We start from the raw sequence: 12,350 nt of genomic DNA on the forward strand, positions 1-12,350 counted from the left end.
CGGCACTTCAAAAAGAGAATATTTGATCAGCATTGTGTTGTTGCCCAGGTCAATTTTCATTTTTTATGGATAGCTGCATGCATTATATACGAACGCTGCGTTTTCCAATCGCACGTTGTTGCTGGAGGAGAAGTAATTTGAAAAACAAACTGCAAAAGGGAGAAGAACAAAGGACAATATAAACAATTTGCCAGCAGAAATGTGGGCAGGAGAACAACATGATGAGCAGCAGAACAGACGAAGGCCAAGACATGTGTTTATTCAAATATAAATAACATGAGACCGTGGACATCTTGTTGGAAGCACTGTGGTGTTGGAGTCTTAAGATGAGCAACAACAATCAAGACAGCTCAAAGCCAATTAAACAAAAGTCCTATCAAAAACAATGTGTGTTGCTGTTATTGAGCTGGAATCCAGCTGTAAGTAGGTGTGCTGTACATGAGAGAATGCCTGTAGAGAGTCCTTAAAGGCAGATAGTAAGTAGGTGTACATGAGAGAGTGCCTGTAGAGAGTCCTTGAAGGCAGATAGTAAGTAGGTGTACATGAGAGAGTGCCTGTAGAGCACACATGGGCAACATACGGCCCGCCCCCTGTGTGGCCCACGATGGACTTGCCAAAAATAAAAAATATATATATTTTTTTTACAGTGCACTTGAACGCAACATGCAATATACCCGCTGAATAAGTGTCCAAATGTTCATGTCATTCTGGGCAATACTCTTCTGTTATAGCATTTCAAATGCCCCAAATTTTTCAGCCCTCAGCAAAATCTGGTAGCGACTAGCGAGGACATTTTTTTGTGGCCCTCTCTATCATCAAAGTTGCCCATCCATGGGTTACGGCATGACAATATTTGTTCGGCCCCCGGCAACAATCTGGGTTTCTCATGTGGCCCCCCATGAAAAATAGTTGCCCACCCCTACTGTAGAGAGTCCTTGAAGGCAGATAGTAAGTAGGTGTGCATGAGAGAATGCCTGTAGAGAGTCCTTGAAGGCAGATAGTAAGTAGGTGTAGCTCAGCTGACTTCTCATGGACCCCTTGCATGGGATTACACGCACATGTTTTTGTTTTCTATGTTCTGAAAATTATATATGGAATAATTAAATATGGACTTTAGTCTCAGCACGATACTCAAAGGGCATGAACACATTTCGTTCATACTTCTAATCACAGTGAAACCTGCTACATATGCTGAGTGGAAGCATTTCAGACAGTTTTGCTTGGTCTGTTCCCATCAGCCCAACCACATTATGAATTCCTAAAATGATTCTGTGCTACCTGGTGAAATGGGTAAAACAGAGCGTTGGATCTGGATTGTTGTTGGCAGATATGTGTTTGTGTTACGGTGTGGGTGAAGTGTGGAACCGGACATAAATGCTGCCAGACGAGGCCCAAATGGTTTGCATTGAATACAGCTTCTATTCTCAATTTTGGCTCCCGGGGAATTCAGTGCTGTCTGTCACCTCTTATCACGTCGCCATCTGGTGGTAAAATGTTGGCGCGCTGTTTGATGAACCACGTTTTCCACTGCAGATTCTGTAATTGTCAGGCATCAGGCTGCTTGTGATGCTCTGCAGGGAGGGACATGGTGCAGACTAACGTTTGAGCCAGACCAGGCACAGGGACATGGTGCAGACTAAGGTTTGAGCCAGACCAGGCACAGGGACATGGTGCAGACTAGTCTCTCACCAGACTCAAATATTACGTTGAATCGCTGCGCTCCGCATACTACATAAGTGAGTCTGTGCCAGTTAACAGCCACTGCTGGTTTTGAAGGCGGGTTGAAATTGAATGAGTGACAGGTCGTAGCACCGATGAGAGAGCAAATGGGCTGCGCCTCCCATGTTGTCTGATCGCAAAGTCGTTACTGATTGGAGAGGACTGAAGCCATCACTGGCATATGACTGGCCAAGTGAACGGTTCCCTCCCATAACCAGCCCTCTGAGGGAAAGTGTCCCAGACCCAGAGAGAGCTCTGCAGCATGCAGTAACGTAGTGTATCCGCGTAAGAACTCTCATGGGTCTGGCGTCGAGACTAGGTGCAGACTAACGTTTGAGCCAGACCAGGCACAGGGACATGGTGCAGACTAACATTTGAGCCATTTGAGACGGCGTTTTGAAGAGGAAGTCGTAACATAACTGGGTCAAGTGGGCAGGGCTACATGTTGAATAGGAAATGTAGAGTCTCCTCCAATCCCCCCTACTTGCTTGTCTATGAAAATGCAAAAGGCGACCAAAAACGCTGGGGCCGGAAATCGAGCCCAGATGCTTCTAGCACTGAAGCAATTGCCAACCACTGAGCCTCATCAGAAAAGGTGTTAAATTCAAAAGCTAAAAATATTCAGTTTTTCACACCTATATTTCCCATTTTCATTTGGCTTTTTACCATTTTCAATTCTCACAGCCGTATGAGCTGCAGGTGAGGATGACCCTCTTATCAGTCAGCGCCATGCAGGGCCAGTCTTAGATGAGCCTAGTGGCACCTTTTCTATTCCAGCTTTCAATTTCAATTTTGCTATTTATAATTAAACCTTCACTTCATTTCACGTTCCATTATTATTCCAAGCAGAACAGTAAATAAGAATTTTGTGATCAGAATGTTTAATGTAGCAGTTTATGATCCGATTCCCTGGCCTTTATGCCATCGCCAGGACAGAGAGGCAAAGTGAACGTCACTTCCTGCTTCAGCACTGTACCAGAGATTTTCTTCCGCAATTGATTTTCCCATAGACACTTCATAAAATGCTTATGAAAGTCGTTTTACTTGGTCAAACCAAACGGTTCAGCTTAGAATCAAGAGAGACCATAGAACATTTCACTCGGACCAACAACAAAACAAAAAAATCTTTAAACCCGCATTTTTTTTAACGTTTTGGTCCGAGTGAAATGTTATGCGGTCTCTCCTGTTTCTAAGTATATCTGAACCGTTTGGTTTGAACAAGTAAAACTCTTTTTATAAGCCTTTTTACGAAATGTCTATGGAAAAATAAATGGCGGATGAAAATGTTTGGTACGGTGCTGAAGCAGGAAGCGACGTTCCACTTTGGCGATCTCTATTGGAAGAACTGATACCAGCTGATCAGCTGATGCACTGTTTGTATAACACACAACCTTGATGACTGCAACTTCCAGGATGTGGACGAAGGCACCAGTAATCAGCTGTCTCAGGCAATGTACTGTACGTGGGGTGTCATCACCTTCCATTTTTGGATGCCTGGTGCTTCTTAGTATGCAGGCTTTCCCCTCCAGTTTGCACTGGCAGATGGGCCAAGTTATTCTTCCTATTGTCATCACTGTGCTGCTGATTTGTCGAGCAGATTTCTATTTGTGTGCGCTGAGTGGCAATTGTTTTTGCTGTTTGTTGAACAGGATTCTCCCCTGATTCAGTCACATCAATACTGGAAGGCTAATTAGCACAATCGCCAGCCTGTGGGAATGCTCCTCATCGCTGCACACTTCACAAGTACTGTGCAAACTGCAAACATACAGTAGTCACTCCCAAGAAAGGAACAGTCATGAAAATAAGATGGTAGGGGTGTCACGATACACTCGGTTCACGATACGATACGATACACGATATTGGGTTCACGATAACGATACGATACGATATTTTAACGATATTTTTTTGCGATCGATTTGTAAGTTGAGGCGGCATCCTCCACGCTAATTTGAGTAATTTCCCCATTTTCATCCTCCGTGTCTGTTAACGTCCCTCGTCTGTTCAAACAAAGCAATGAAAAGGAGAGCGAGCGTGCAATCAGATGCAGATCAGTGCCACCCATTGTTCAGCTTCTTTTTCTCGCGTATGAGATTTCATCTCAACGGTACATATTGTCACGTTTTTATATCGCGATATATTGTGGGACGATATAATATTGTGACATCCCTATAAAATAGTGTTCCATGATTGAAAGAATGCCTGTGATATTGAATTCCTATGAATGTATGATTGAAGGTATGATTTAGCCTGGTAAGTAAATCAGGCTAAATGAGGTGAGGGGATGTGTTTAGCGGCCGGCCGGGCGGGGGGTGCAAAACTCGGCATAACACCTGGACACTTGTGCCTGGTGGACTGCTATCGCAAAAAGGGGATAGTGCCTGTACCAAGATAGGGCCCAAGGATGGAGACTGCAACTTTGACTTGTTTGGCGGAGGAGGTACAACCTCGAGGCGTTTTGTTGTTGTTCTAGTTAGTTGTTTTTCTTAGGTTTCCAAACCCTCTTCTATGGAGAATATGACGATTGATTTGCTAGAAGATGTGTAAAATAGAGAGATCACTGCTCTAATTCACATTGAAATATGACGCTTTCACAGTTCTGGATGTCCTACTCAAGGTTTCATAGCTCCTCTCAGGGGTGGAGCGTGCTCTCTCTGCTTCTTTGTCATTGAATAAATAGCCAGGCAGATCATGCATGACAGTGGAACCCATCGTTTACATAATGAGGAGAAGATCTGCATACAAAGAGCCTAAAGGAGAAGTCACACTGCATGATTTTTAACACATTCTATGCCTGATTGGGCCAGACTGACCGATGACTCCAGAACCAGAGCCGTGTAAGAGTCGCGACATCTCCATTCACTCCAATGGAGCAGTTTTTTTACTCTCAAGAGTTCCAGGAAGTAAGGTTCTGGATTCAGCAGCACTGTCGAGTTGCAGCAAAATGAACAGTTTATGTTGTACTTTGAACGTTTTTTTTTTTTTTTTTTTGATCAAATTGTACATTATCAGCTTTATTTTAGCATTCAAAAGTAGCGCGAGACCCCTTCCTGCCTGTTCATTGGCTAATGAGTCACGCATTTTGGTCCTCCGCTGACGCCACTCTCTCTCTAAATTGCTCTGCTCCAGACCAGTCACTCACAGCCCAAGAAAAAGTTACTTTTTGTAAAAAAAAAAAAGTTTGTGTGATTTCGTCGGGCCAGACTGCTGGACTTGAAAACAGTCCAAGACTTTTTGCCAAGACTGAACTGACAGTGGGCCAACAACACAGGAGCTTAGCTCAAGGGTGAAGGAACCAGAAGAGACACCCACTCAGTGGAGATTTCCAACTCCACTTGCTCAACTTCTCTCTCTCTCTCTCTTTTGTGTGTGTTTTGTATGGTGATAAATCCCATAGAACTGCACCTGGATCAACCCACCTAAATATAGAATTCTAAATTAAGTGAAAGAAAGTGAAACATTCTTCATCTGTACTATCCTTCTAATCACATGATTTCAAAAAGCATGTTTAATGTACAGGCTCTGTAAGCTGTAGTTTCTCAGCCATGGAGCAGGACATGATCGATAGAGCAGCTACTGTATATTCTCAGTGAGCTGTTCTGGATGGATGTGGAGATGTTTTTGAATGACAGACTCAGGTAATGTGTGATAGCTCATCTTCATGTGTGTGACAACCCATCTCCCTTATCTCATGTGCACAGCTTTCCCACAGGACAGCAAGCGTTTACTCGAGAGAGAGAGAGAGAGAGAGAGAGAGAGAGAGAGAGAGAGAGAGATGAGAGAGAGAGAGAGAGAGAGAGAGAGAGAGAGAGAGAGAGAGAGAGAGAGAGAGAGAGAGAGAGAGAGAGAGAGAGAGAGAGAGAGAGCAGTCATTACTTCTTGCATCCTGACCTAGAGGTTTAAATTGTACGAGAGGCAGCAGCGCCTATTTAACCACAGTATCATCATCAGTCTGATCAATCGCAAATCAGTCAAACAAAACTGCGAGGAAAGATCAGATTCATGTTGAAAGGAGCCCTTCTGTGTTTTAAGCAATAGTCATGTAACTGATTTTTTTCTCCCTGCAATTTAAAATAACTAGGCGTCTCGCGGCGCTATGCGCGCTCGATCCTTAGGCTCGCCCCCGACCCTGCAGCTCGCCGAGCCGACCCTGCAGCTCGCGTATACGCCGCTCGCCCACTGCGCGCCGCATACGCCTGCTCTATGACATCACTGATGACATCATCACTGAACTTATATAGACTCAGCCAGGCACGGGCCAAGTATCACTGCAGCAAAAGCAATACATTAAAAGACCATCTTAAGAGCCCATCCCAGGTCTCACAAATGCTGGCTTCTAATGCAAAGCTTTTAAATGAGAGGTTCAGTTCTCGGTCTCTCTCCGCGTGGGAGGCGGAGCTCTCCGATCGTCTGCGAGCCGAGTTTTGGGTTCACTTGGATTATTCGAGTCGTCGCGTATTCTGCTTTCCAACGTGTTGATTTGCTGAAGGCAGCCATTTCTCCTTCGCTGTAAGCCGGTTGTGCTGAGTTCATTTATGCATATTCATGAGTGTAAGGTCCATACCCACTACAACCCACAGATGAAGAACAGCAGATGCTGCTCCTGTTAACAAACTATGTTACTATGTTCAACTAAATGATGCTTTTTGTTAGTCCAACCTTGTATGTGATACATAAAAATAAGGACAAAAGTTTTCTATAGATAAATCTGAACACAGAAATGCATTTAAATTCTGGACTACATAATATTCCATTTTAGATGGTCTACAAAGTATAATAGTACAGTAGTTTGTTGCAAATGCTCAGCGGTTACACATTCTCATTGGAAAAGACCCATTGGTGAGTTAGCCAGACATAAACACGGTTCAAGGTACTCATAGTTCCAGTTTAAATAAGGACAGGCACACGGACATCAAACATAAGAAGATAGCCTGATGTCACATATCGTCACATTTAGCCTATAAGACAATGTGTAACGTTTGTCCCTAATGGACTTTTGTTAAAAATATAATATAATAAATATATTATATGTCTAAATGGTGGCGACTAAATAAAGCGTCAAACTTTCTTCTTCTTCTATTTAACGCCAAACCGTGTCAAATTTAATTGGCAAAGGTTGCACAACATAATGCTTTCCTTTTGCCCTCTCTTGCCGTAATGATTTATGCTTAGAATGGATTCCTCATTAAGATGCCTTTCATCAACAGCCCATCGTTTTTAAAAGTGTTCCGTTATGTGACATCGCTTCAAGAGTTATTTAAGCATGTAGAAACAACCCTCCCTCATAACAGTTCATCCGGGTTGCCTCATACTCACAATCCATAAAATATTCATTAAGCTAAATGAGAAAATAGGTTGTCAGAACTCGACTAAGGATACCACTTAAGGTCTTGTGAGTCCTTCATGGAGGGAGTAACACAATTGCTGTCAGTTCCCCCTCTGCTCTGAGATCAATCCAAAGAGTCGTTTTTCTGCCATAGCTTTAGAGCAGTACTGTACTAAGAGACCCAGAGGTTCACAGGACGCGATATTTTTTTCCCCATGATGGCGAAGGCTAGGCGAAGGGCGGCATGACCCGCCCCTCTCTGCCTCTGATTGGCTGACTGTACTCGGCTGCTCCCACCTTCTTTCCGGGCGAGCCGGAAGTATCTCAAACGAGCCTAAATATACTTTCATTCAATGTCACCATGCAGCGGGGGGAAAAGCAGGCTACTTCCAAGCATGATTCCTAGAGATATTAGTGTTTGCTGGACAGCTAACATTCATATATGACTGCAGTTAGTTGTTGCTGAGGCTATGGTCATCTAAGCATTTGTTCATAACGTGAGCAGCAGGTGCAAAACAGTCATTAAATCAACAAGCATGAGATACTTCATTATATGGAACGTTACAATTGCAAAGCTATAACTGAGTTATTTAGGCCTACTTAGCCTATTGCACAGACGTGTATTTTTTTTCTTGTCATTCCAAATTTAATCACATTGTTGCTCTGATTAATATTTCAATTCAAATACATGTCACTCTTGTGTTAGAATGAGTTGAATTAAAGTTAACCGTAAATGGGCATTGACACTGTTTTTATATCACCCTTGATCACTTCTCATGAATCTTTTATCTTTTCTTTTTTATTTGTCTGTAGGCTACATACGTGCACTGCCAAGAGTAGCGGCAGCATTATAAACCAGAGACCAGACTATATCAAAAACATAAACACACAGTGGCGTCTTTCATGCATGCTAGCAAGCGAAACTGCGGTCTGTCTGACCACAGACTGTAGAAAGAGATGCAGGATAGCCAAGCGAATGTGATTGGATGAACGTTTGACGCTAGGCCAATCACAGGCAGAGAGGGTGCCTCCAGCCTTCGCCATCATCCGGAAAAAAAATATCGCTCACAGGACTCAGGTTGGACCCCTGCAATGACCTCTGACCTCTGATCCAGCTCCTGATGGAAATCTAACCAAGCATCACACCCAATTTGAGAGTCCAGAGTAAACAAACATAAGTGCTGTTCAAAGGCAGAGCCAGTAGCAGGCATAGACTGGAGAGTGGAGTATATCTGTAGCTGGACAACACCGATTTTAATTCAGATTTCAGAACGTGCAACTAGACAGTTTTATCAATCTTTTTCAACACATTTATGTATTAATGTAGCAGCACGTTAAAGGAACATGCCAACATTTTTGGGAGATTTGCCATATTCCCGATGGTAAAATGTACACTGGTACAGCAGCATAGCCCCGTTCATTCAGTCACCAAAAATACACATTCCAAGAGTGCCAAAACTCTCATTATGTTGTGACTCGTCGTGTACTCCCCACGCTATGAAATAATAATAAAAAATGATGAGAAACAGTCATTTTCTAAGTAAAAGCATAGACGGAACTTCTTTCTAAACATGGCCGCCTGGCACAGTGATACATGCACACAGCGCCTCAAAAGCACCCTGGCAAAAAGAGGGACTGATGATTGCACAGAGCGCTGACTGGTTCTTATCAATTTAAGTTAATTGGCGCAGAATCGTCAAAAAGTTGTCCTGCTTTGCTACTGAGATTGGTGGTCAAAGAATTTGATGATTGACAGCAGAGAGCAACCAATCATCAGTTGGGGGCTGAAAAATACGTCACCGAATCAGTAGCCTTGCATCCAGACGGTGGGCTGGATTCCAGGCTTGCAAATCAGTGAAATTGTTTTTCAATGCCAGAGCACAGTACCAAAATGCATAATCCCTCCAGATTTGGTCAAAATCGAGATGTCAAAATCGAGATGGTGTTTGAGATTTCACTGGAATAAGCCTTTGAGCCGCTAGTCAGCTGCCATTTTGAAAATATTCACAATTCCACGATTAAGGGTCTAGATCTGCTTCCCTCATTGGTGATGTCAAGGAATAGGATGCTATTCAAGCCCATAAGTGTCTGTGACTATTATGCTATTATGTGAATTTATTCTTGTTCACTACAAGAATGGCCAATGCGGTTGCAACTGAAGTTCTTTTCAAAAGACTTGCATTTATAGGGGTAATTGCAATAAAACCAGAACATCATGCATTAAAAAACGCTTTTCTTGAAGGAAGACATGTTCTTGGTGTTCTTCCTTTGGTCCCTCTGGGAGTGAAGGGAATGGGTTGAGAGACTCCAGTTATCATTGTTATAGCTCCCCCTCTGGTAGTGAAGGGAATGGGTTGAGAGAATCCAGCGATCATCCTTATATCTCCCCTGATCGTATTGACGGAGGATCAAATAAAAGAAGCTGCCATGTTTGGCGGAACAGGGATGCAACTTGGCTATGGGGCTCACTTGTATTTTGGCAGCCCTGAGGCATCATGGGTAATCAATGAAAACGTGGAGGAATATGTTGCGGGCGGCCCCACGTCTAAAGAAATGTCTGTCTGGTGTTGTCGATGAAGTCCACAAAAAAAGGTGGGCTAATTTGTATGGAATCTACATATTTCGCTACATGATAATATAGTTATATTGTAGCTTAATATATTATAATATTGTAGCCACATTTACTTTTTTAAGATACAGTGGATTATTTAATTTGGTCTGTGACGTCCACTCCAAATTAAGAGCTAAGTCGATGCAAAAAAAAAGAAGTCCTTCAATGACTCAAAATGAGTGTCTTGAGTGCATTTGGCAATTTATTCTGCAGGCAGGCGTTTTTCTTTTAATCTGTTCCACAGGGAACACAGTGACCTGTTTCACATTTCTGTCCCTGCAGCTGAGTGAGTCTGTCTGTGCATATACTCAACTCTCTTATTTGGCATTGGTCAAACACCCAGCGAAGTTCCCCTCCTCCCCTGAGCTGTCTCTCTCCTCTGCCGCTGATGTAATATCCCGGACACTAATTGACAGTCGAGTTTCAGCTCTTCTTGATTTCACCTCTCTCTGCTCTGCTCTTACAGGTGCACCAGCACTGACCCCTGCAAACAGAGACAAAGATAGAGAGTCTAATGAAAAGATCAAACACTTTAAATTCTCACCCCTGACTTTTCTCCCGAGCTGATCAATAGCACCATCCCTTCTGGAAGGATAGGTTCTGTATGAACACAGATTCATATCACATAATTTTTATGAAAATGAAATGTGGCAATTGGGTGGGTTAATATGTCTTGGGTATTAATTTGTGCCAAGCCTCAACCAGAGTAATTAAGTCGTGGTCCCTGATATTCTGTTGTCATTTTTGTACGTACCCTTTATAACTTGTCACAGTCAGTCATTGTGATTGAACTGTAAAGAATGATTTTCTGATTCTGATTTTCAAAGTAGCAATTGAAAAGCGTTGTTGTTGTTGTTGTTGTTGTTGTTGTTGTTTTACAAAAAGCAACCAGAAAACAAACTATTGTATAGTGAATACTGTATGTATAGCTGATTTCATCATCTTTTAATGGTGAAGTGGCAGAAATAATCGTGTTATTAAGTTATCGTATATACTGAATAACTGAAATGTAATTTATACAATCATTAATAGCCTATAGTATGACGATGCGTAGACATGAGATTCTTTTTAGAAGCTTATTGTACAGTTCACAAAATAGCAATGCATGTATGGCTGAATATATTTCAACTGAGGATATTCATTTTGAATCCATAATCAGAGGTTTTGCCCCCCCCCCCCCTTTCCCCCCCCGTCTCACTGCAGTGATGTGTTTCTGTATGCAAATCACTCCTTAGGCCGGAGATATACTTGCTTTTAACTACGTGTCCGCGTGCGCATATTATAATGGCTGCCTTGTGTATCGCCATGCATTAATTTCTGAGGACGTGCACAACCCCACGCTCCAATAGGAACGCAGGATACGCACACAAACGCGTACAGTACATGTTGAGGCTAAGCACAGTGGAGTGAAATAGTCAATTCTGCTTTGACGTTGCCGTTGCGTAGATATCCCCTTACAGAGGAGAGACCTCCTTGGTGGTAGATCTCTCTTTCTCATGATGTCTTGCTTATACTGTATCCATGCATGCATGAGAGCTGTGTGTGTGTGTGTGTGTGTGTGTGTGTGTGTGTGTGTGTGTGTGTGTGTGTGTGTGTGTGTGTGTGTGTGTGTGTGTGTGTGTGTGTGTGTGTGTGTGTGTGCGTGTGTGTGTATTCCTCCTCTCTGAGTCGATGTGTGTTCTGTGTTGTGACAGATGCTATGCTACTGGTGGCAGACAGACTGGACGGACCTTTCAACATCGAAGCCGTCATAGAGCCGATCGACGTGAAGATCTCCGAGGCCATCATGACCATGCAGGACAACAGCATGCAGGTGTCACTCAAGGTAATGTAGGTCACTGCCAGGGCACTCTTGGAGACCACAGCCACCTTCTACTGGAGCTGTGATGTGTCACTGCCAGGGCACTCTTGGAGACCACAGCCACCTTCTACTGGAGCTGTGATGTGTGTCAACGGTTATTAAGTTGTAGAACATTGGTCTTGCTGAGAACCTCCATTCCCAAAAGCAATATGTCTTTACAGTGCACTATTTCAAACACAAAGCTATTTAGACTAGGCTCTGCACCTAACACTTAAAGTCTAATTCCTACAGCAACTTTCTTATTACTTTATTATTATCATCATCATCATCATCATCACCATCTTTGTATTTATTTATTTATTTATTTATTTATTTATTTATTTATTTATTTATTTATTTATTTATTTATTTATTTATCTATGTAGTTATTTATTGATTTATTGATTAGGTAGGTATTATTGATTAGGTAGGTATTAGTAAAGAGGATGAAGAGGGTAGAAAATAATAGGAAACTTGATCTACACTATATGATAGGGTTAAATCTGAGCTCTAATGGGTGAATATATACAGCACTGTATACATACCATATACTGTATGTGTGTGTGTGTGTGTGTGTGTGTGTGTGTGTGTGTGTGTGTGTGTGTGTGTGTGTGTGTGTATATATATATATATATAATATATAATATACAGTATATACAGTATATATATATATATATATATATATATATATATATATATATATATATATATATATATATATATATTCATTTGCAATGTCATTTTAGAGCCCAAATTGTTAATCACTTCTTGAAATTGTTCAAATTTAAAACTGCAAACTGTGCTGCGGATCATCACATACAACACAATTTTGCACAAATCTTTCTGCCACAAGACAC

The 12,350-nt window shown here is 42.2% G+C and overlaps 1 protein-coding gene across 1 annotated transcript in view; it reads left to right on the top strand.

The window, feature by feature from the left end:
- LOC310799552 (glypican-6-like) overlaps positions 1 to 12,350 on the top strand; it is a gene marked incomplete at both ends in the record, with an annotated part of 177,397 nt that overhangs the window by 119,956 nt on the left and 45,091 nt on the right. Inside the window, one exon of the mRNA XM_083662148.1 lies at positions 11,348 to 11,478. Coding sequence (XP_083518274.1) covers positions 11,348 to 11,478 — 131 coding nt within the window. The remainder of the gene's footprint in view (positions 1 to 11,347; positions 11,479 to 12,350) is intronic.

Source organism: Poromitra crassiceps (assembly GCF_964638095.1).
Source record: "Poromitra crassiceps genome assembly, chromosome: 28".
NCBI classification, from domain to species: Eukaryota; Metazoa; Chordata; class Actinopteri; order Beryciformes; family Melamphaidae; genus Poromitra; species Poromitra crassiceps.